The sequence below is a fragment of the Monodon monoceros genome, unplaced genomic scaffold (assembly GCF_005190385.1).
Source record: "Monodon monoceros isolate NGI ecotype Baffin Bay Population unplaced genomic scaffold, NGI_Narwhal_1 Super_Scaffold_11, whole genome shotgun sequence".
NCBI classification, from domain to species: domain Eukaryota; kingdom Metazoa; phylum Chordata; class Mammalia; order Artiodactyla; family Monodontidae; genus Monodon; species Monodon monoceros.
The window spans coordinates 7,853,876-7,880,655 of NW_021703767.1; the positions used below are offsets into that span (position 1 = coordinate 7,853,876).

The 26,780-nt window shown below is 36.7% G+C and overlaps 1 protein-coding gene across 4 annotated transcripts in view; it reads right to left on the bottom strand.

The window, feature by feature from the left end:
* Positions 1-26,780, bottom strand: part of DYRK1A (dual specificity tyrosine phosphorylation regulated kinase 1A) — a 146,118-nt gene that overhangs the window by 16,318 nt on the left and 103,020 nt on the right. For 3 of the 4 annotated variants that reach the window (XM_029214318.1, XM_029214317.1, XM_029214319.1), the window contains exons 3-9: positions 24,521-24,717; positions 18,247-18,366; positions 15,300-15,488; positions 11,756-11,903; positions 7,526-7,812; positions 4,814-4,960; positions 2,812-2,952 (exon numbers count right to left, since the gene is read on the bottom strand). In XM_029214318.1, the coding sequence (XP_029070151.1) occupies positions 2,812-2,952; positions 4,814-4,960; positions 7,526-7,812; positions 11,756-11,903; positions 15,300-15,488; positions 18,247-18,366; positions 24,521-24,717 (1,229 nt within the window). The remainder of the gene's footprint in view (positions 1-2,811; positions 2,953-4,813; positions 4,961-7,525; positions 7,813-11,755; positions 11,904-15,299; positions 15,489-18,246; positions 18,367-24,520; positions 24,718-26,780) is intronic. The other variant, XM_029214320.1, reaches the window with a different exon arrangement.

The window sequence follows — 26,780 nt, forward strand, 5'->3', positions numbered from 1 at the left end:
TATATCCATTACATGTTAAAAAAAAGGAACTCCTACAGCTCAACAATTAAACATCCCAATAACAAACAGGCAAAAGACTGGAAAGACTATCACAAAAAAGAAGATACATGAATGGCTAATGACCACATGAAAAGGTGGTCACTATCATCAGTCATGGGGAAATGCAAATGAAAACCACTATATATACCCATTAGAATGGCTAAAATCAAGAAGACCAACCATATCAAATGGTGAGGATGTCATGCAACTGCAACTCTCATACCTGTGGGGATGCAAAATGATAAAACTGTGGGAAACTGTTTGCTCTTTTCTTATGAAGGTAAACACACATACACCCTATGATCTGGTAATTCTACTTCTAAGTAGTGAACCCAGAGAAATGAAAATTTAAGTGTACAAAAGTTGATACAAGAATGTTCCCAGTAGCCTTATTCATAATAGTCCTAAACTGGAAAACAACCCAAACATCCACTGACAAGTAAATATAAATACAGTATTTCCATTCAATGAAATACTATGAAGCAATAAGATGGAGTAACTTCTGAGACACAATATGGATGCATCTCCAAAAACAATGTCTGTTAAGTGAAAGAAACAAAGTAATAAATACTATACAGATCCCATTTACATGAATTTTTCCTATGAATAGTCAAAACTAACCTATGATGACAGAAATCAGAAACTGAGGGTGAGATGACAGAAAAGGATATAAGAGGTGGTGGAAGTACTTACTCTATGCCTTGTTTTAGGTAGTGGATATATACTGTTGTATTTAAAAGTTAAAAAGTTAGAACACTTAAAATACTCATCTTACTGTATATAAATTATACTTCAACAAAACAGTATCGTTTATACTCTTAATTCTTCATCCCCCTTCCCCACTAAAGGAAAAAAATAGATAGTAGGTATGGATTTCATTACTAGGAAGCTAAAATGGGCCCTTGAAACATAAAATGAGAAATTAAAAATAAAATCACTAAGGAAATAAAGCAAACAAATATACCCAATGATAGTGCATGCACCCCTGTTTATACTTATGGTTAAAATCCCTAGTGCATTGTTACAATGTAACCATTTGGTTATGGATTTGATTTTTTTATTGCTGAAAATTTATTTCTATTCAAAGAGAAGTAATTATCTTACACTTTAAAAAATAAAGTTTCTTAAGTCAGCTGCTTAATTGCAGCTAAAAAAACCCTCAAATAATCTATGGCTAATTAATATGTATTAAATGTGGGTCAAGATACTCACTTTCAATTTTAAGGGAAAAGATTTAACTACTCTTTTCTGAAATGTCCCCCCTAAACAATTTAAAATAATTATACCTGAATTTTGGAGAAATGATAGGTTACAACTCATTGTGACTTAACTGTGGTTTTATAAGGCAGAGATTAGGGAAATGGAATGAGATGAATGTTTCATTTATAAAAAGGAAAAAAAACAGCAGCAGAAGAAAAAAAAAACTTCAAAGTGGAAAAAGAAGTGGTAGCCTGTACTGCAGAGAGATAAAAACATAAAGAAGGCTTCACATCCTCCATGCTAATTAAAATCAACTGGTAGGAGCAACCTTGAATGCTGCAGAAGCTAAGGACTCCTAGGGCTGTGTTTTGGTTCAATGGGAAAAGGGGCCATGACTGATAAAGCTATGTGGACAAAGGCAAAAGGATTCAGGATGTCTGCTTGGTATTTTCCATCCCTTCCTTATGGGGAGTAGGCATAATTTAGCTGCCAGATATTACAATGCCTGGAACTTCAGAGAATAAGGCAAAATGCAGTAACTTACAAATCAGTTGTGAAAGATAGTTATATATATATATAATTTTTTTTAATATTCTTTAAAAAAAACCCATTTGATATTAATAGTTAAGACTCCATAGCTGAAGGTGAATTACAGCACATAAGCATCATCTTCAGTTCACTGGAAATGACACCTGGTGGCAGCATCGCTAAAACGCAAGGGCAAAATAAAAAGTGGAGCAAAAATAAAATCTAAGTGTTGAAAATGCAAAAACTACAATCACAAGGTGTCTGGTATATGTATCACATACAATCACAGATTTATAGATTATTTTCATCTTATACTAGAAACAAGCTAGATTACAAAACATATGATTATTTTCAGATATATAAAAGATGTAAATCAAGATGCAAAACTGTTATCATTTACTCTATTAAACTGACACAGTTTAGGTCTCTGAAAAAAGTTCTCAGATAAAAGAAAATTACTAAAACGTACCTAACGTATTTAAAAACCTCACTTAAATTTTAAAGATTTTGGAGATGTGAAACTCCTGTTACCCAAGCTAGGAATCTGAAATCTATCAAAGGACCATTTAGTCAGTTCATATTCTTGTCACAAACTGCTTAAGTCAAGAATCCTTTTCTCTCATCTGAACTTAAAAAAAAAAAAAAAAAAGCCATTTACTGCAATTATGACTTCCAGTGTTCACAGCCGCAGTACTGTTAGCTGTGACTTCACTACGTACTCAAGCTATGAGAAACAAAGGTCAAACTTACTCATTCTACTGTGGAAACAAGGCATGGTGATCTGATCAGCTACCTCAGAAGGCAGACATACAGTTTCAAAATGAAGCCTTAAAGAGCACTAAGCAAACACTGGTCCATACAGATAGTTCAGGTCAAACTCTATAACCAACTTATGAAGAAAATATATACCTAAGTTATCAATGGAACTACTGTTAATAACTGAGTTCAGCAACACTGATTTCAAGTAAATACAAAATGCACTATATAAAGACAGCTCAGTAAAAGAAATAACAAAGGCTCAAAAAAATTATTTCCCTATTTTACCCGTTTTCCATCTTTGGTCTTCTTTAAGTTCCAAGTGCCATCTGGCAACTTCTCAAAGAACTTTCTTGCTTTTGGTGCTTGGTCAAGAATATGAGCAGGTGGAATACCCAGAACTTCCACTATTTTATTCATCTGATCTACCTGTATTAAAAATAAAAACAAAACACCTGTAATTTCTACTGTAGGACACCCTATCTGTGCTCATCCATCCATTCATTCATTCATAAATTAGAAATAAATAAATCGAGCATCTCCTGTGTGCTGGGCACTCCTCGGGGCAGTAAGCATAGAATAATGAACAAAAGAGATAAAGTCCCTGCCCTCCTTGAGCCCCACACTCCACAGAGGGGAGGGCACACAGTGAAGCAAACACATACCTCCATGGGATGGCAGGTGGTCGTGGATACAATGGAGAGTAAGGAAATGACTGGAGGGAGTCTTAAAGTTTAAGTTTTGGGAGAATTTTAGTTAAATAATCACACACAGAGAAAAAAAAAACCCAAAGGCTTAAAAGTGTGGACCCAATAAAAGTATTTTTTTTAAGTGCAGATTAATTCACTCAAATACTGAGCGTCTACTATATGCTGGAAACCATGCCCACTAGAACACAGCAATAAACAAAACAAAAATCCCTGCCCCAAAGTTTGTGTTGTAGAGGAGGAGATCACCAAGAAGCAAATACATAATAAGCAAATACATACCAGGTGACCACTAAGAACCATGGAGAAAATTAAAAGGGGATGGAGAGTGAGAAGGGCACTGCAACTTAAAATAGGGTGTCACGAAAGGCTTCCCCGAGAAGGTGACGTGAGAGCAAAAACATGAAGGCCGCAAGGGCAGGAGCAAGAGCACTCCAGGCACTGAGCAAAGAATGAACGTAAGGGCCCTGGTACAAGCCTGTGGTTCGTTCGTAGGGACCTGAGAGAGCTGTGTGTGCTGGGCCGGGAGACGGCGGGGGCGGGGCGGGGCGGGGCAGGACAGCAGGGAGAGGTGGAGAGAGAACAGGAGACAGAGGGAGTAAGGGATTTTCAAGCTACTCAAAAGGACTCTGGCTTTCACCATGAGTGAGATGGAAGCCACTGAAGTTTCAGATGCTCCTAATATTGTTTAAGCCCATGAAAAAGGTACTATTACCTTTATATTATTTATTATTAAAAGAAAACTAAAGACACACTTATGGCAGCTCTGCCAAAGAGTAGCTCACTGGCTAGAGTGAAGTGAGTTAAAAGGAAGGAGGAAGGGACACGTTTCTGGCACTATTTATTGACAGTTGTATAACCCAGTTCAAGTCATGAAATTTCATTAGTCTTTCTTTTCTCACGTATAAATGAACGGACTGATCACGATCTGCAATGGTTAACTTTTCTTTAAAAAACAAAACACAACAGGATCCCACAAGCAAATAGTTTTAAAACCAATGAAAGCCCATTCCTCTGACTGTAAGGGAGCTTGGCCTCCCTCTCCCTTGCCCTCCCTCCTCCCAGGCACTGCCTCTGACCTTCAAAAATCTTCTAAGAACACAGAATAAACACCTGTGGACTCGCTCTGAAATTCTATAGTCCTAATTTACCCTGAATTATTCAGATCAAATATTCATCAACCCTACTAGTCATCATTCACTTTAATTTCAAATCATACTCTCAAAATTTACAGTCACGTTTACACTGTTTTTAGGGTGGTCCTCATTTCTTCATTATCATCTTTTTCTGTTCTTATTCTTAAAATCTGTAAAATTTATACCAAAATACTTAACATTTTCTAATCTAATTTATTGCTCTCCTCCACTGGCAGATTGAAAGATCTCGCTTCCCGTCTCACAATTCTAAACTCACCGTTACATAATTGAAAAAAAAATTTAAATGGATAAAATAAGTTCAAAACTGACCTAACACTTGAATGATTAAAGTTGGTAAATAGACATCTTTTCCTAAAAACAACTTTCAGATTATACTGTCAGAGACTGAAAACAAAAACAGAATTTTTAAAGCGATCCATCATATACCTCATTGGCTCCACTGAACAGAGGTTCTCCAGTGTGCATTTCAACCAAAATACACCCAAGGGACCACATGTCGATAGCAAGGTCATAAGGCATTCCCAGTAGCACCTCTGGAGACCGATAAAAGCGACTCTGAATATATTGGTATATCTGAAATATATTTCAAAATAGTATTAATTCCAAAACAAGTTTTGTTTAACTGTGGTCAACAATGAATTAAGAACACAAGTCTAATATTAACAGCAAAAAACAACTGGGTTATTAGAGTTCCATTTACTGATTTCAACATTAGATTATGAATACTGTTTAAAGAACTAAACGTTTCAAGGGAGTGGTAAATCTGACTGTGAAATGAAAAAAAAATATATATATATATATATAAATAATTCAAGCCCTTTCATTTAGTTCAATCCTAACCGGTAACCAAGATATATCTTAAACAATTATGCCTTATTAGAAGAAAATATTATTGAGAACAATTTATCTCCCTATTAATTATTCTTTCCTGCTATGGCTGGTACCTGGTTTACCATTAATTTAACAGCTAAATTGTATCTAAATTAACCTGAAAGACTTTTTTCAGGTTAATTCAAAGCATTAAGAAAGACTCAAACTCAGTACAATGTAACTGAAATTTCAGACATCTGTACTGTACTAGTCTCACAGATAAATCTAGAAACACTGCCACATAAAGATTCAATTGGGAGTCGTTTCTGACTAATCACTTCTCTACCCTATCTCCTCCATCTCATTCTAAGACTTCTTAGAAAAAGAAATCTTGAAATGGATTATTTTCGATGAAGTAATCTGAGATGTCTTCAGAGACCAATTCATCTTCACCTGGCCATTTAAAATTTATGTCTGGAAATACTACAAAAGCAAAGATAGTTTTACTTAAAAAAGGGAGAGAAACAAACAAAATCCTCCTACCCAAACTCCCTAACTTAACACTCAAACAAGGCAGCCAGCAGCATGGAGCCACTTCTCACGAAAGCTTCTGTGACCTCCACAATTCCAGCCAAATCTGAGAACCATCCCATGCCTCCACTAGCAGGTCAGCTCAACCTTAAGGCCTGCTCAGAGTGAAGAAACCCTAACTGAAAGGGACCAGGAAGAAGTATTACATTTCCAAGTTTTTGTAAGCCAATGGCATCGTGAAGCCCCAAAGACTCCCTACTACTGAGACTTACTTCCCAGCTTAGGAAAGGAAGTTTGTCACCTACCTATCCAGCTGCTTACAGCAGTAGTTGGGTTATCTACAAGCCTGTGTGTGCCAGGATCGTCTGAGAAACTTTTTTTGAAACATACTTGCCCTGCCACCTTCTAACACTGAGCCAGCAGACCTAGAATAGGGCCACTGCATGTCTGTTTTGGAAATGACTTCCCATGGGATTCTGATACACTCACATAGTTAAAAAACTCACTGAGCTAGAGGTATAGCTGTTTCACTTTGGCTGGAGAGAGATAGTAGTGCTTGATATCAGGGCGGCATATATGATTTGGTTTAAATAGGAAAAAATTTTACAAGTCTAAAATCTATTCAAATGACTCTCAAGATGGGCACATATTTTCCAGTTACAATATACTTGATCCCTATTAACAACTATGAGCATCTTTTGATTTTCAGAGGCATCCGAAACTGCAAACTTTGCTTCCTATCCCTTCCATTTTTAAAAAGTATTTCAATGTAGCATTGCTACCATAAGATAATTTTCAGAAAATAACAAAAAGACAATCTTGTTAACTGACCATAAACCTTCATGATTAAATTAACCTACTGTATTTAAAAGCTGGAATAAAGTTGGATAGGAAATTTCACTAATTTGGAAAAACAAGAAATGGAAAGCCAATATGAAATAGGAATATCTCCATGTTAGTTTTTACCTTTTTTTTTTTAAGAAATGCAGTTTCAATACTTACAAGTAAATAGGAACAACATTTTAAATGAATAAAGTATTATCAAATGGTGACCCTAGTTGGTTTCAAGAAGAGAACATCCTATAACTTCTATTTTATATGCAAAACACTGTTAGAGTAGCTTTCATAATGCTAGAAAGATCCGTAGGAAAAATTTGCTTTCCTAAAATCAGCTAAACCTAAATCTATTTACTGCTATGGACATGTCTGTTTTTAGCACTCTAAAGAAAACTAGTTCGGTGTCATAATTTATAAAACAAAAAAAAGATTTAAACTTATTTATCAAAACAATTATGTCTATCAACCTAGTAATTTACACTGTATCACTGTGTGTAATGTAAAATTACCTGCATTTTTTTTTACCCATCAGCTTTTGAGGAAAAACATTTATCTCGACCTATATTTAGAGAAATATTTTACAGCAAGGAGTCAATGTTCTATTATTGGAATTTCCCCAAATTTATACTAAGGACCTCTATTTGGGAAATGTAGTTACAACAAATCACCTAATATTTAATATATCCATCCCCTCTTTTCTCTTAGACTTTTAGTATACACATAATTTTTTAAGTTAAACTTTAAAAAACTAATACCTTCTAATTTAAAGTTTACTATTGGCATTTTAAAAGGTATTTCCCAAAATAGGTATCAACACAAGGTGATTCAAGTGCTGCATTTTAAAGATAACCATCCTGTAATTACCTCCAAATTGTATACAGATTAATAACATTTCAAGTATCTACTTACACTCTTTTAACCTATTCTAATTTTAATTCACAAGTCCTGAAATATACTTACCCTCTGCCCCAACTGACAAGAACTGCCAAAGTCAACAATCTTGATTGCACTGCGTTTGGGGTTACAAAGAAGGATATTCTCAGGTTTTAGGTCACAGTGAATGATACTAAGTTCTGGAGTCGCAAGGAAAAGCAGTGCAGTGCACATTTGCTGTGCAAACTTTCGTGTTAGGTTCAAAGAGACACCTCGAAAATTGGTGTTCCTCAACAAGTCATAGAGGTTGTAGGACAGCATTTCAAAAACTAAACAGAGGTGGTTTCGAAACATAAAGTGGCGTTTTAAATGCACTGAAAGAGAAAAAAGTTTCATTTTAAATTATACATACCAATAAAATGAGAATAACATGCACATGAACTCTCCAACAATCTGTAACATGACAATGTCAAATGCAGAGTGAAAATCAAGTTAAAATCTGGAGATCAGCATTCTGCACTAAACAGCACACTCTTTAATCAGTTAAGAATATCTAAATTGTTCATCTGCTGAATTAATATATTAGTGTATAGTGTCTGCCGATATGCAATATAATGCAAGAAGTACCACCAAAATGCCTTGCTTAAAAAAAAATTAAGTCAGGTATGAAAACGCAAGTAGCAAACTGACAAAGAGTACTGAGAATACTTTGATAATTTTATCGTCACTGGTAAGAGAAAACACGTTGTACTCCCTGAAAGCCCTACCTCACAACTTCATCTAAGCTCCATCCACTGGGATGTCCAGCTTGTGACGATGCTGTACTTGGCAGCCCTCTCTGGGAAGGCTTTGATACACATACACAATCTGCTTTGCTGAGCCTTAGATTTCACTAGTAATTTTCTGAAACAAGTGTCAAAGGAAGACAGATTTTTTTTTCTTTTGGGCAAATACAGCAAAGGCTCGAAAATCACATTGTAAGGTACTAGAGTTCATAATCAAGGCATCTGATTATGTTCATCAGACTGGTACATGGGACATCCTGTCCAAGACTGAAGGTTTAGGAAAACTTCAAAATAAAGCTCAATTACAAGAAATTGTGAGTAGGCTTATGAATGGGGAAAGTCTAATAGAATACATTACTTGGTATCACTCCTGATCCTCTAAAAAGGCTTAATAGTCGCCAAACTGCTTCGAAAAGTTGTGCTTTAAGTATTAACACTGACTTCACATCAGATGAAGTCATTCAATAAAGAACTGCCCTTCAGTATAAAAATTCTTACACACACCAAACTAAGCACCTATAACTCAACTGGAACGACATAAAACAACCATTTGTCAAGGCTACCTTCATTTTGGTCTTTTAGTATCATTTAAAACAGAGGTTTCTCTACAGATTTATCTGGAATAACTAGGACAGTATTCAATGTCTGGTCCCTGAGAAAGGGGATACATTGTGTTGTCCTGGTAGGAGCCCTGAACTGTCTCCCTGGAAGCAGTGCACGTCAATATAGCTTTTAGATCATTCCTGATACACGTGATCTAAAATTAGGATAAATAACACAACTACTACATGGCTCTATAGGAGTCCATAGTACAACTCAACTCTCACCAACAGTTACATAAGAATGTATAACATCTGCTCTTAATCACTGAGTTCATAGGTTTAAAATTAAGAACATAGCTCCATGTGACATAAGACACCCCAGAGACATGGTCCAAACAAGAGTTCTGACCTGGTTAAGCAGCAGCCGCAAAAGGAATGCAAAAGGTAACTGATGTCAGAATTCAAACGTGATTATGACAATCCCTCTAAGAAGCTGTGATTAGAATGCTCTTCCAATGGAAGATCAATCCACTCAATTCCACTAATTCATCATTCATTTACTAAGTATCTGTAATGTGCTGAGCACTAAAGACACTGTCAAAGAAAGCTCAAACACAAGTATATACATTCAGTTTTTTTAAACTGAACTCTGGGGAGAACAGACGGTTGGCAAGACTTTGCTCTACACTTAAACTGAATGTTCTTTTAACTAGACCGTGGCAGGTACCAAATAATCCAGATAAGAAATTATGCTATGTGGTAAAAAAAGTAAGAGTTTTTAGAAGTTCAAAGACTTAAAGACTATACAACTCATGAGACTAAATTATATTGATCAAATCACTTCAAAATTAAGTTATTTACGTTATAAAAGAGCAATACAACTTCCAGACACCTTAAATTTAATGTACCAACTCTACTGCCATGGCTGTGTCTAAATCTAAAGTTCTTTTTGCTTGTTTTCCAATATAGAAACTCAGTTTCTTAAGACACTGTGCATGAATTCACCTTCTTCCTAAATAAGAACCTTTAAAAACAAAAAAAACTCATCCAAAAGAATATCTGTAATAACTGATGCAACTAATGATCATTAAAGTCAGTTTATCAGAAACAAAAATGACAGCCATTATTATAACATAACCAAGTAGCTAACATTTCGTGTTTTCTTTCAGCAAGGCAGAAATAAATGGTTGTAGTAATGCTATCATTTTCTCTACTACTTAAGCAAAAATTCAAAATAAAACAAGAGTGAGAAAGAAGAAAAAGGGAAGTATGTTTAGAGACTGTAAGTCAAGCATCCTTAGAATGTCCTTCTTGGCCTCCCAAGCCCCTTGAATGGAAATGTGCTCACCTTACACTAAGTTGTAACTGAAAGTAAACAGCAAACATGCAGTAAGTGTGAAAAGACTTGAAATACAAATGTTATTACTGTGGGTTATATCAGATATCTACAGAGAAGGCACTAAGGAAGAAAAATTAATAGTATAAGCTCATTTTATTGCAACAATGAGGAATGAAGGGTGTTTCATAAATGAAATTTAATCTGAATATGTGAACCTTACACCTTTAAACATCAATTTTTTTGTTTCTGTTATTTTGGGGGGACTAAAGAACCATAATGCCCTCCCCTCATTTCTTTTTTTTTTTTAAATAAATTTATTTATTTTTGGCTGTGTTGGGTTCTTCGTTGCTGCGCGCCGGATTTTTCTCTAGTTGTGGAGAGGAGGGGCCACCCTTTGTTGCGATGCACGGGCTTCTCATCACCGTGGCTTCTCTTGCTGCGGAGCACGGGCCCTAGGCACACATGCTTCAGCAGTTGCAGCATGTGGGCTCACGAGCTGTGACTCACGGGCTCTAGAGCACAGGCTCAGTAGTTGTGGCGCACGGGCTTAGCTGCTCCACGGCATGTGGGATCTTCCCGGACCAGGGCTTGAACCCGGGTCCCCTGCATCGGCAGGCGGACTCTCAACCACTGTGCCATCAGGGAAGCCCTCTCCTCATTTCTTAAAAAGGAGTTTGCTAATAAAACTTAACCTCATATGTTTTTCATAAAGTCAGCATTTCTGAAGGTGAGCTGCTAATACATGCCTATAAAAAGTCTGTAGTTAGTTGATCCTAAGGTCTCTATCTTGAAATTGACATCATGTTGTTTTTACAGTTGGCAGCAATTTGTTTCTTGGTGGCACATAAAATTATGGTGTCTTAGATCTGATTAAGAATAGTATTAAAGAGTGTATAATCAGAAGATGTTTTATCCATATATCAATTGGCCCTAGACTTAACTATTTTCATAATTCTTCTGTCTCCTCTTTTTGTATTCAGAAGAAACACCATACGACAATGAAATAAACACAAGCTCTGGAGTCAGGCAGAGGTAGGTTCAGACCCTAGCTCCAAGAGCCCTGGGACCTTGGGTATGCTACTCTTTGTACAAACTACCTGTAATATAAGGATTTACCACCTTCCTTTCAAGACTGCTATGATTACAGATGATGGAAGAAAACCACAAGGAATATGGTAGGAGTTCAAGAAATGTTGGCTATTATTTCTTGAGGAAGAACCTGAGATCTTGGCTCAGACATTCCAAAAATGGTTCTGTAACCATTAACAACATATTAGCTCACTTCTAATTTCTGAGCTATATTAGAAATGGTTAAAGTTAACACAAAGTGGACTCTCTATATAAACATGCACCATTAAAGCAAACAAATGACACTTGTAAGTTTGAAAAACAAAAAAAAAACAACAAAAAACAAAAAGACACTATTCTTATTTGTTTTTATACTATATACCACCTAGAATGCATGTCGCCAAAGATGTAAAATATTACTGCCAGATCAAGTAACGTGTATAAACCTATGCCCTCCAACAGAAATAACTGAATTTTTACCCAATCACTTTAAGATAAAATCAACATATATTCATACAAAAATAACTCAAATTTGTGGTCTGGGTTAGGGCACACTGCTTTCTTTGCCTGTCTGTTTGTTTACCTATGTAGTATTTCATTTCAGTGTCATGTTTGTTCATGAGCTCAAGAAGTCGCACTTCTATCTGGGCTTGATTCAGAAAAGCCTTCTTGTTCTTTATAATTTTAATGGCGACCCATTCTTGCTCCACACGATCATACGCCTTTACAACCTAAAAGAGAAAAAAGACAGATGATATCTATTTCATTAATGAACAATTTAACAACAGTTTACAGTTCAGCTTAATTGTACATTTATCTAATTCCCCTTTTTCTGACCTTCCTAATTAAAAAAGATCCTATTCGTTTCCATTCAACAGCATCCATTTACTACTTTATTGTCACTTTAAGTCATTTTTCAAATGGATTTCTTCTGCATCCTTACAGTATTTCTAAACATCCACAAAATAGCTAACTTTCTTAAAATCAGATTAACTATTTTCCTCCTTCAGAAATAAATTATGAATCTTGACAAGTGCTTTGGGGTTTTTTACCTTTCTTACTAAATAACATTATAAAACAATTCTTCTAACTATTCTTTTAGTAGGAGAAAAACCTGGTTTAAATCCGAAGCATATGTGTGAGGTTCTAAGTCATCTGAAAAATGTAGATAACTTTCTAAATGTGACTTAGATTTTCACAGATAAAAACTTAGGCATATACCAGAAGAATTAGTTTACAGCTATTCAATTAAAAGAATATCAAAAACAAATAACCAGGAAAAAAGTTTAAAATGCCATAATTAGGGGATTTTGAGTTTTAAAATGAGAAGGAAACTGAAACATTCATGTGCAAATCACCATGCACACCTCTCATTTAAAATTTTACTCATTTAAAACAAGTTTCACACTATTAATAAATTTATACAAAAATTAGGAAATACACAGATAAAACTATATCTCTACAAATCAGAAACTGCTATAAGTGATTAAATATTATATTTATAATATTACAAATAGTCTGAATAGATAATAGTTTTAGATACATTTTCTAGCATATTCAGAAAGTACAGAGATGCAGGTAGAACTCCAAGTGATTCCAATGTGTTGGCGGAGTACCACTGAATTAGAGGAAGAGAATGGAACGCATGGTCCAAGATCACATCAGTCAAGGTTACTGTCATTCATAGATCATAAATCGTTCAGCTGAAATCAAACTTGGAATGAAACGTGCAGTATCTCTGGTTTCACCCAATTCTAAAAAAATACTATCTTTTGTCTTTTAAATCAGAGGCGACCCATGTAAACATCTGACCAAGTGCTTCTGATATTCTTCTGTTTCACTGACCATATTGACTGTACCAAGAGTTGCAGTTCAGTGCCCAGATCCTAACGGTCTCCGGGACAAAGGCCACTAACATGGACTCAACTATTTACTGACTTAGCAAATAGTTAACTTGCTCAATGCTAAAGCAATGATTTGCAACCCTGAATATCACACATTCAGTAGGGTGTTTTCAAAAATACCCATGCCCAGAATCCAGTCACAGAGATTCTGATTTAATTGCTTGGAGCCTAAGTATCCATCCTCCCCTCCCCACCCCACCCCCAATCCCCAAAGCTCCCTGGAAACTTTCAAAGTGCAATCAGGATTGATGACCACTGGCTTAAGAAATGAAGGAGCTGCTTCTTTGACAAGGATCTGGCAGAGGATTTAGAGGATGTCTGACCAAGTCGGTAAGGAAGACTTTATCTGGTGAGTGACAGGTCCTGACCCTGAATACACCTCAGCCTAGGAGAAAGGCATCAGTCAGTCTGATCTGGTAAAATGGATTTTGATGTCAAATAGGCCTATGTTTTCTCACAGGTTTACTATGCTGACTTGCTCTTAGGAATCAGAGTATGAGAAAATTAAAGGGGAGGGGGAAAGATCACGGTGAGCTCAAAGACTGAGTATTTAAGGAAAACTAATTTTAGAGAACAGGCCGTACAGCCACAGTTTTCATGGTGGACATCACAGAAGTTTGAAAAGTGTCCTGTTGAGAGCAACTGCCTAAACGCTGGTGTAATTTTGAAGGTGGACATGACAATCACTCTATCCAGGGTGTTCACGGCCTTACTTAAAAGGTAGAGGCCTCAGAAATGCCTTTCCTTAAAAAGCTCTCAAAGAGAAGCAGAAGCTGCTTCTGACAAAAAGTAATCCTTTCTTAAAGAGGGACTCCCCACACACTGAGAATCCCCTGACTCAGGAGAAAAAGAGGTTACAAATCAAGGGGAAAGGCCCTGAATTACGTATAATTACAAAAATTCTGTGAAATCATGGACAGGGGCAAATGTATTATACATGGGACACCAGGGTCTGGTAGAGCCACACCAGAGTCAGGGGTCTTCTAAGAAGCTTGTTCATATTTCCCCATAGGTTTAATAGCTTGATCTCTCTGGGTCTAGAGCTGTAGCTGCTACTGGCCTGTAGTATACTTTTTGTCCTAAGCATGATTAGACTGACACATGATGAATTTTTCCTCACAGGTTGAAAAGAGGCATGCTTTGCTTTCACTCAGGGCAGGAACAGGTAAGTAAGAGTGTATGCAGGTTCCATAGTTTTAGACAAACCAAAAACAACCTCCAAAATCCAAAATATTGTCCAAGTCAAAAGAAGTATTTGGATTAGAAGTTATTATAGTAACTGACTTGCTGCACAAAAGCTACGAGGCAAAGGAGGCTGGGATTAACAGTAAATCATACCTCAAACAAAAAGGCTCTGTGACTTGATGAGACAAGATAGGGAGATTTACACATGGGAACAGCTGGGGGATCCACTGCCAGAGAAAAGCTTTTTAAAAGTGCAAGGAAGAAGGTCTGACAGCTCTTAGTCTGGGCACAGCTGATGTAAGAGGCTAATGTAGTTAGCGTTTGTGCTTTGTATTGGGATAGGGTGGGCAAGTGAGGAGAAGAGAGCTGTGGGTGGAGAGAAGAGGCTAGGAACGAACAAAAAACCAGGTCCACTGGAGTTCCTCACTCACTCTTCTGGGTAGAAGCGGCCTGAACGACCCCACCCATTGGAACAATGCCAATCACAATATTAGCAACGCTGATGCCATGAGGACTTAAGAGGAGGCCCTGGAGACCCTCTGCCCATTTAGAGGCCTGACGGAGCTAGAAGAGGAGCTGAGGAAAAACTTAGGGCACAGCCCCTGGTGTCTCAAGTCTCCAAAGAAGTGAGAGGACATGTGCTGTGCCAGCTGAAAATGGCAATTTTCTTCTCTGTGAGGAGGAGTATCCGACAGGAAGGTAATTATCTCTCTCATACATAACGACAAACCATCCAGAGACTAAAAACCCCACATGAAAGAGGCAATACTGTCTATTAGTGATTAAAATCAACCACTTAGTAAAATAACTACTTGATAGCTATAGAAAGTTTTTTTTTAAAAAGCCTAATGGAGTTTTTATAGCTGATGCAGTTTTCTTACCTTTACAGAAAACTATAATAACCCAAATGCTTACATACCCGTTGTTTAGATCTATTTACAAATATTAAAAGTGTACTACTGAGAAAAGGCTATAGTAACATGATTCACTAAGAAGTTCTTTCTAATTTATGAAATTCAGCATCTTCCATTAAATTACCTGTCCAAAGGAACCTTTGCCTATCAAGGAGTCAATTTCGTAACGATCCATCCACTTTTCTCCGTTTTTTACAATATAATCATAGTTATCATCATCATAACCATCATTGTAAACCTTCCGCTCCTTCTTATGACTAGAATCGTCTCCCTGGCCCTGCTGGTGTCTTCGCTTCTTTTTTGCATAGTAAACCTGCAATGAGAAAATAGTGTTAGCTGTGCAATGAAAAATTATTGGGGACAGGGAGCAGTGAGGGCACCATATGTCGAGTACATACAAGACACATCTGCTATCAGTAGGAAACTGATGAATTTTTATTCTTTATAACACACACAAAAATGAAATAAATAATTTTCTATAGTTGCTACTGGAGTTACAGAATAACACTGATATGTAACAAATGAAAAATATCTACAGTAAAATTCACTTTAGAATTACACTGTTTATACATTTTTTAAATAGGAGATGTTACATGACCACGCCAAAGTCTCCCACTCAAGAAGAGTAACAGGACCTGATTCATATTTATTTTCTAAACTAAGGTATAATTTATATACAGTGAGATGGTATAGATCTTAGAGAAATGCAAATCAAAACCACAATGAGGTATCACCTCCCACCATCATCAAAATGGCCATCATCAGAAAATCTACAAACAGCAAATGCTGGAGAGGGTGTGGAGAAAAGGGAACCCTCTTGCACCGCTGGTGGGAATGTAAACTGATACAGCCACTATGAAGGACAGTATGTAGGTTCCTTAAAAAACTAAAAATAGAACTACCATATGACCCAGCAATCCCACTACTGGGCATATACCCAGAGAAAACCATAATTCAAAACGACACATGCACCCCAATGTTCATTGCAGCACTCTTTGCAATAGTCAGGTCATGGAAGCAACCTAAATGCCCATCGACAGACAAATGGATAAAGATGACGTGGCACATATATACAATGGAATATTACTCAGCCATAAAAAGGAACGAAGTTGGGTCATTTGTAGGGACGTGGATGGACCTAGAGACTGTCACGCAGAGTGAAGAAAGTCAGAAAGAGAAAAACTAATACTGTATATTAACGCACATTTGTGGAACCTAGAAAAATGGTACAGATGAACCAGTTTGCAGGGCAGAAACAGACACAGATGTAGAGAACAAACGTATGGACACCAAGGGGGGAAAGCGGCGGGGGGTGGGGGTGGGGGTGGTGGGATGAATTGGGCTATTGGGACTGACAATGTATACACTGATGTGTATAAAATGGATGACTAATAAGAACCTGCTGTATAAAAAAAATAAATAAAATTCAAAAATTCAAAAAAAAAGAGTGTATAATATGAAGGACTTTGGGGAAAATGTATATGCTGATGTAATCAACATATGCTAAATGAAATAAAGAACATTTTCATCCTCCTTATATTCGAGTTCCCTCATGCCCCCTTCTAGTCAATCCCAATTTTATATTTGATCCTAGAGCAAAAGATTTTAAAAATGAAAGTTTAAATGTATAATATATGAACTGATGTTTTGCTAATATAAAAAGGGCCTCTGAGGCATGCCTAGTTCTTAAGCCTGTAATAACATATTAATGAAAACCAGTCATGTCCCTCCCCCCCCCCGACTAAAGGCCGTAAACCTTGTGGTTGGTCACAGATTCAGTTATTTTCCTTCTATCTGTTTTTCTTATAAAATAGTTTCTAAGACTACTAAAAAATAATAGGTGGACTAGGCAACAGTCCAGGTAATTGGTAACTAACTTTCAGGAAATTATAAATTACACTGCACAGAGCAACATCAGAAAAACTAGTTTACAAGGTGGCAAAACAGTTAAAAACAAGCTTTAACAAAGCTACTGTTAACAGTTTAACAATTTATCAGATATTAACAAACTGACATTAATCAATTGTTAACAACAATTTATCAGATATTTTCAGATGACCAAAAGCTAGTTTGGAACATCTTTTATAACATATAAATTGTATACAAAATCCAACTTAGAAATGCTCCTCATCGAGTTCACTTCAATTTTATCCTGCCACATTGCCACAATAATATAATACTGGCATTAAAGCAGCATCAAACTGCTATAAAATTTATACACACATAAGAACATCTTTTTAGTTAAATGGCTCTAAAGCTGGTAGAAGATAAGTCTTTAACGTGAAAGGATGTAAGGCCCCATTGGAAGAGGAAAGAAAGCACAGGGTGTCCACCCTTCTCCAAAAAAGCTCATTTAATAATTCATTACAGAGCTAGAGTTGGGATTAGAAGCAAGTAACAACCAAGCCAAAGGTCTAAGACACCAGAAAAATAAGTTTTGAAAGTCAAGTTGAAAGGTGAGTAATTCAAAGGGCTGTCCATGTTTTTTATCCTACTTACTTCCACCAAAAAGGCTTTCAGATATCTTACAATGAAAAAGATACAGATAAAAGAACACACATTAATTTAAAAAGAAAACTTTAAACCACATAAATATAGATAGATCAGACAGACTAGAGCAAATGCCTGTTAACTGGGCATTAAATACATCTCAGAGCTTCCTGACATCCATGGTAAAAGTAGAAACAGATATGTAAAAATTTAAGCAAAATTCTGTAACATTTTCATACTTTTATATTATCATTATTACCTTCCTTTCCCCTGAAGTTTTGGAGACGAGATTATTAAAAAATGACAACTCAGCATATATTAAATATAACTTTAAAAAGAGGGGAAGTTATCCACAATTATCTTAACTTTTTGCAGTCCTTGTTAATATATCTTATTTGTTTTACACAATTATAATTTTATTATCTATAAATCACTAACTTACCAGTCTTCATGATAATCATCAATATGACAATCCTTGGGAGTTAAAAATAATTTTAGTATGCTTAAATATGGTACAAAATAACTTTTTTCCCTTGCTCTATTGCAAAATAGATGCTGTTATAACAAATCAATAGTCTTACCTCATTAATATGCTTATATGTTTTGATCAAGTCAACAGAAAGTTTTCTCAGGGGAGCAGTAGCTGGATCACGGAAGGTTTGGGGCATCCGCCTCTGTAACATGACAATATCAGGCATCACCTTAAATAGACAGAAAAGACTAGCACTTTAACTATACTGTACTGGTATGAATTCCCTCTTCTGTAACCTGTGTATACGTATTTAAAAAAGAAAAAAAAAAAAGACATCTACGTTAGAATAGTACATATGCTCTCTTGGTCATATCTCTTTCATCCGGAATCCACTGAAGACAACCACTGGAACAAATAAACGGAATTAGAAGATAATATGCCCAGTTACCAAGGCTTCAATTTTGTTCCCCAAATTCAACAAGAGGAATACAGATACACCCCTGGTCCTGGAGACATGCATGATGCTGCCCAAGAGGGCTTCTCCACCATACAATTAGCCTAAGGAAAAATTTCTTCTAAATTATTCCTAAAGCCTGACCTGGTTCACAACAGGCAGATGAAGACTAACCCACCTTTCAGCTTCCTAACACGGGAGCTTAAGACCCAGTTGGCACCACGAAGCAAGCTGCTCGTGGAGCAGAGATGGAGCTTGGTGCTGCAGAACTGCAGCTCCTAACAACCCCAGACCCTGCCCTCTGACCAGCACCTGTAAGCGAGGCTGAAATCTTCACTCACTTCTTTAACATGACTGAGTAAAACATGCCCTCCACCTTAACACATCCGACCTCACCCTCCACGTTCCCTGTGCCCCCAGCCAGCAGCACTTTTCAGCACCTGACGTACTGGTATACATTTACTCATTTACTGGTTTTAGTTTTTTCTCCTTCTCCTTCCACTACAAGGAAAACTCCATATGGGGCAGGGATTCTTTTCTTCAATGTTGTATTCCCTTTGCCTAAAACATAGCAGGCATAGTGCCTGAAACACAGTAGGTACTTAATAAGTATTTGTTGAATAAACAAGTGAAGCCATAATACCAATATCCCTACCTATGATTACACTAGGAGCTGACCACAAATAAGTTCCAGAGAACACCTTAAAGCTAATGAAACTTTCTTTTAAAAAACTCATTTCAACCATACTCCCACCCCAAAACTAACCCATGTCTCCTTCATCGTTCAATAAGCAGTCAGGGTTCAACTGTGAGCTTCCTGCTAGACGGGGGATAAAGCAGGAAACACAAACGTCCTCCAAACATAAATACGCCCAGGAATGCTGCAACTAGCACACTAATGATCCTGGATGGCTGCTCTCGCCCCACTCCTCAAGCCTCAGCAAAGGAGTTCCCAGAGGGGCTTCTTGCAACCAACAGATCCTCAAAACCAATTAATGACATCAAGGTACCTTCGGTCACTACGCTAGTCATCCTTGGGCTCCTGTCTAGCTCTCCTGCAGACATTTACACCAGCAAAACAACTGAGCCAGAAGCCCCTGATGCAGCCCCTTCCAAACGCACTGTGGTCAGTCAATCTGAGGGGCAGAGAGACAGAAAAGACATCATACTAAGGCCTCACAGAAATGTATGAAGTCTTGGGAAAATTAACCAAGTTAACCCACAGTAACAAAAAAAGAAGACAGAAGGGCTGTAAGGACAGAACAGAAAAGAATCCCCATCCCTGTGGTATGAAAAGATGGTGTTACCTAGTTACAGTTACCTAGCTGTACTCTCTCTCCCTCTCTTTGTTCTATGAAAGAAGTGGAAATTTGAGCCAAATTTGAGGATTATAACCTGGGAATAGCAACTCAGCTCCGAGAACTGTTCCGACCCTGCACTTGCTCTTAAACTGGTATTAACATTAGTTTCTTCTGAATCTATACTCAAACTCTAAAAAGTTGTTATCCGGATGGCAAATTCACTGAATTACTGAATTAAGTTAATAATTATTACCTCTTCCCATGATCCTCTCCTTCTTAAAGTTCCAAATAAGGTTTAAGAGAAAAAAAACTTCAATGATTATAACTATTTGTCTGAAAATATAGTAAGACTTAATAATATCACCTGTATTAATTTATTAAATATATATAGTTTTATTTTTCTAAATATGAACAGGTACAGTTAGGTTCACAGAATATTTGGTTCTTATACCTGTCCTTGGAGACTTAATTTAATGAATAGACAATAACAGTAATAAGCATGTCAAATACTTTTATGTGAATGAATGCTATAAGCATTTAAGGTAATGAAAGAGGTTTCGCTTAAGGTATTTCCTTTTTTTATTTTTTAAGACCCTGACCGTTTTCAAGCAGGTAACGTACTTGGCAAGACCATTCGTGGACTATTGGAGTGTAGCCTCACTGTGAGGTTTCACGAAATCTGAACCAGTGAAATACTTGTTTACCTTTGCCACAAGAGTTGATAGAAGGTATAACTACTGCTAGAAACAACTGAATTACTTAAGTAGTTAATAATAAAATAATAATTATAGCAGCAAATATTTGCTATACACTATGCTTTGAGTATGCAGATTTTTACTCTCTCATGTAATCCTCTCAACAATCTCATGAGAATAAGTAACCTAAGTTCCTGTCACTATTTTACAAATGAGAAATCTGAGTCTCTGATGTAAAGTTACTTGACCAAGGTCTTAGAGCCAGTAAATAACAGAGATGAGAACTGAGGCAGTCTCCCACCTAAGCCTATGATCTGAACCACAGCACTGGGCCAGGAGCTCCCTGTTAATTTTAGGTCTCTCGTCTATCCTCTTGTTGAATCATTTTTAGGCTATTTGTTGGACAAAATAATTGAGTCATGCATAATAAACACCAATAAAATAAACATATGCATTTATTACAATTAATTATGTTCAAAACTGTAAATATGCTTTTTTAACTTGCCCACTTACAATTCCACTGGTATTTCAAACATTGGAAAAAATGTGACTAGTGCCTACATCTTTCCATGAGTAATTATGCTCGCTTAAAACACCAAAATCCCACAATCAAAAAAAAAATTAAATGTACATAGGACATGCATGAAATTGGATATGAATGTAACTTTGCCTAACAATCTTTTTCTGCACTCAATATATGAGTGTGTGCTATGGCCTTGGCATGTCACACAATATTGCTAACCTCTTCCACAATTAGCCAAGCTACCTAAAAGGCCAAATCAATTAGCTAATTCTAAATACATTACTTTTCTTATATTCTTCTGGCAAAAGAAGTTACTATTTCAGGGGTATCTGTATATATAAACCAGATGAATTCCACCCACAAAAAACTGGCCTTTAGATCAGGCTGTATTTCAGTGCTTCAAATAGTGCCTTGTGCAGGTTAGGCACTCAAAATATATAGAAAGAACAAATTAATTTCGACAAACTAAACAACTCTTCCTTCACAAACTTTCATTGTGATTTCATGTTAGGCAACCAAACTTTCTGTTTTTCATTATTGTGGTGCCATAAGCACCAATCCAGAATTAGAAAATTAACTTGTCCAAATACACACTCAGTGACAAATCTATATACTAAGATTCAAGCCAGCCCTAAGCATTTGACACTTTGTCCACTTCCAACTTCTTATGGTCACACAGTCAGGAGAATGTAACATAGCAAGCTCCCTCCTTCCCTTCCGCAGCCGGGCAGAAGTCCCACAGCGTTCAGAGGACCCAGGGGCTCCCTGAGCCACTGCAGGTAGCCAGTCCCACCACGGCCTCCACACCGCCCCCAACGCCCTCGCTGAAAAGGCAAAGTTGTTGAGCTATTCTCCTGCCACCTCAGCCTTAAGGCTCCGGGAGCCAAAAAAAGTCACATCCCCAACGCTCCTATCTCTTGACCTTTCTGTGTGATGATGACACAGATCACAAAGCCAAAAAAAAAAAAAAAAAAAAAAAAGGCAGTAGTTCACGCCTCCTGCTTAGAGAAGTTACAAGAGCTAAAACAATCTTTTTTTCTTGAAAAGATTCCATAGTGTTAAGTACCAGGACTTTATTTAAAAATTGTTTTCTAGTTTAATAATACCTATTCCACCCATTTTATTTATGTTTACCTCATATTTTCATATATACAGTGGAGAATGAGAAACACCATGTCCTGCCATTCTTGCTATTTTGAGAGCTATTAATAAAGTTGAATAGCATATGTAACACATATCCAGAGTACATAGCTTAAGAACCATGAAAGGTACTGTGAAAACTGTTAACAGCCCAGAGAGACTCAGCATTCTGAACATCAATCATACTTTTCTACATTTACTTTTACTTCATTTATCTTTTGAACAAAACTGTATTTAAACTCACATGAAACACGCTCACACAAGAAAGATTAACTACCAGAAATAAAACGTTATCTCCTTTCAATTTACTTGTACAATAAACCTTACTTAAAAGGCACTGGATAGGATGATTATGGAAACTGAATAATGAAATTACAGAAGTTTAGAGCTAGAGAGTACTCTTCTGGAGGGTCTAGTCTAAGGTCTCAATCTTACATTCAAGGAACAGAGAGAAGGGTCCATGTGACCTGACTCAAGTCACACAACCAGATCATGAGTCAAGACCTGGAGCCCATGTCTTATGACCGGCAGACCACGCCACATCAGTGCACAGTTTCAGTGCTTCACACTTCAGTTATAAGTAAGCTTTTAATCTGACTGCCTTATTAAGGTTCCAAAATTTCTGGAGTTTGGCAGAAGTATCTGGCTGAATACTATTACTTAAAAGACAGTCTTTTTACATCATATGAATCTTTTAAAATATTTTACAGCTTACAATGGAAATACTAAGTAATTTATCTCTTATTTGAAAATAACCCTCAAATAAGATGTTAGCTGTATCTAAAAATAGGTACTTTGTTAACTAAATTACCTACTACAATAATACAAACATAAAATAACTTGAAAGGACTGGATTTTTTTCCTAGCCCTCCTTAGATGCCAGGTGTTACAACTGAAAAAGCACTGTATCTAAGAAGAAAGAAGCCTGGGCTGGGCCCCAGAGTCTACTGCCTACATACTTAGAGAAGTCACAAATGGGAGCTCAATCCCTTCAGCTGTAAAAACAGACTAAAAACAGACACCCTACCTGATAGGCTGCTTTTGAACAAGCGGGAAAATGAATCCAAACATACTTTGTTTCTTAAAAGTACAGTGCAAAGACTGTGCTATTACTACTTTTTGGATGTCCAGAGAATTTTCTTCTGGTACACAATTAAACACTTTCCAATTCTGACCAACTGCTCCAATTCTCAAACATACAACTTCTCCATTTACTGCATAAAACAAATTCTTATGTCCTGTCATAATTTATCTTACTATTTAACTGTGAATGTTATTCACATGCTATATAATTTTATAAATGTAAAGTCAGTTCAACTATTCACAAGATCTTATTATAACACATACAAGGGTGTCCTCAAATAATGATGTTACTTAACTGTAGCCAATAGCTCATTAAAACCAGGTATTATTGAATTAGAGAAAACACATTTCCTTCAAATAATCCAGTGTAAGAAATACTTTGAAATTTTCTGTTTTTGTTCATATTGAAAGACCTAAACAGTGACAAACCAAATTCCTGAGTACATGGGAAAACAGCCATTTTCAGCACTCATCACACACAGTCTCAGTGGAGAAAGAAACTTTACCACAACTACAGCTAGTAAACAAAACTCCCGAAATCAAAAATCAACATGGTGGACGCAGTTAATTCAGGAAGATATTAAAAATACACACATACACACATGCATATGTGTATGTAGATCAAGAGCTTTCAGCATTTATTCACTTTACACTATCCGTCTTATGGAAAATTGCTGAATCTCTAGTCTGAATATTAGAATGAGCAGCATGATTAATTTACATTTTTTTCTTTTTAATTTTAAGGAGTTTCATATTTATTTTTATAAATGTGTACTAAAGTAGTTTATAACAGTGTAAAATCACCTCTTTAAGTTTCCTATAATGGAATCCGACTTGTTTTCCTATAACTTATATTCTTCTACTTAACCGCCTTCCCATAAAAATAAGGTTTAAGTTTTTTTATTTTAACTAATATTCTTTAGAAGTAACTTTTCCCCCATCGCAGAATGAGAGAATGTGGTTATGTTTATAAGTGTTTTTCTAATTAAAGTGAAATACATAGAAAAAAACAAAAAAACCAACAAACTTTTAAACGCAAACTCCTTAATATCATATTCTGTCAACCCGGAAACCCATGTGACATGTAAACTGAAAACCATTAAGGCATTCTGCCTATTTACTATTTTACCATTTTAATGAATAAATTACCATCCCAACAAATCATTTCTGATATGTCATAAACTTACCTGGTTAGTTAGAGGCTGCTGAATCTGGTCAGAATAAGATAAGGCAGAAACCTGTTGGTCACTTATGTTTGGCTGGCGACGGTCACTGTACTGATGTGAATGGGGCATCTGTCCAGCCATCTGAAGGCCAGCAGCATGGAATGAAAATGACGGTGCAAGCCGAACAGATGAAGGTTTGCATGCTGAAGTCTCTCCTCCTACGAGAAGATAATAAGTGAGGTTTAAAGGATGCATTCATATCCCAATGTTTGTATCTTCTGACTTATCTGATAGCTCTTTAAATAAGGACTTTAGGATGTTCAATAATATTAAAAACCTTTAAAACTGCAAACACGGGTATGACACTCAACACAACTGTTGTACAATAAACAGTATAAAATATAATAGTGATTTAAATGAATATCTACAAGTCTGTTTTAAGAGAAAATCTTAAGTAAATCTTTTTGTAAAGCAATGGAAACAACCTTTCATACTTATTTTTACATGAGATTTGCATCAATTGAGAACCACAAGTTGCAAAAGTAATCTCTGAATTCCTGCAAAGGGCCTGTCCAATGGATCAGCTCCTCAAAAATCAATTCAAAGGAAAACTGCCAAGATGCCGCTTTGTCAGGTGTATGGGAATCAACAGCCCTAGCATCCCCCAAACCAGGTGAAAAATGTGTCCTAATGGTGCTCACCACTGACACAGGTAATTAAAAGTTGAGCGCACAATCCATGGAAACAAATTCACAGGCTGCTGTATTCCTCTGGACTCTTCTGACACAGTCCTAAGAGAGCCTAGACCAGGCAAGCTTGCCACAAAAACGAACAATCAATTATTATCCCACAGGTAGGCTGGGACCATGGTCTTGATTTTCATAGTAGAAATGGAAAATTAACATTTTGGTCCTAAAAGTATTTGGTAGCTAGCTAATAAAAGTTAATTTTTCTTTAGGAAAAGAAAAAGACTTTTCTTCTTATATTCAACCAAATCTGCAAATTTGCAATCACAGACTAAAGCCAGAAAACAAAGCACAAAACCCTGGCCAACCAACACTGGCCCAGAATACATGTGCCCGTCTGGGTAAACCAGCAAACTCTCACCACACAACACACTACACTGTTCAGCACCAGAGTAATTTTTCTAAAGTCAGCTTGTTTTGAAACACACAAGGGCGCTGGCCCCAAAGTGAAGACCACAGATTCTTAGCCAGGCTGCTGTAGTTTGAAATTTCAGCTTCACGCTTACCAGCTGTGTGGACTTGCACACCTAATTTCCTGATAATGATAATAATATCTACCTCAAACAGCTGTGGTGAAGGTTAAGGGCTTTAATACATGTAAAGTACTCAGAACGGCTCCGGCAATTAGTAGGTGGCTTAATATCAACTGCAATTACTGTACTGTAATGCACGGTACAGTAGATGGGGAAGGAAGATGGGGCGAGTACCCTTCTTCTGGAGCATACAATCTCTACCTGAATGTTGCACAGATTCTGCAAACTAAAGAGAACAAAGTTCAATTCCCCCCCAAAAATATAAGTTCCACTTCTATATCCTACACAGCAAACGCCACTACGCCACTGTCTTCTACCCAGTCAACCAGAATTAAAGCTCTGAGAGTCACGTTCGAGTTCGTTTCCTCCACAGACGGCCTTGTGCAAATGGAAGCCCAATCTCACTGATTCTACTTCCCATAGAACGCTCAGTCTCCTCTTTTCATTTCCATTACCCCATGCCTCACTTAGATGACTAAAATAGATTCCTAATAGATCTCTCTCTCTTTACTTTGCCCATGTGCAACTCCACATTTCTTCAATAAGATGGCTAGAGTGACCTTTCTAAGGCGCAAATCTCAAGTCTTCACCCCCTACTTAGCGTTGTTTTTAGACCTTAGCTTCTATCTCCCTCCATTACAGCGTGCGGTCCTTACTGACCCAGAGTATATGATGCATAAATATCCGCTGGATAAGTACAATGTCCCTACGATGACAGATGGGATAACTTCTCTAAACATTTCATTATTCATAATTTAAAAATACATTCAGTTAATCCAATTCCATAGAGCGACTCTGTTCAGTGAAAAAAAAAATTTATCCTAAGGAAATAATAGATGATGTGCACAAAAATAGTAAGGGAAGAATGTTTATTTTGGTATTGTTTACAACAGCAAAAAATTGGAAACCTAACTGTCAAATAACTGTGTGTGTGTGTGTGTGTGTGTGTGTTAAATCTGCATGTTAAAAACACAAAAGACTGGGAAAGAATATAAATATAAA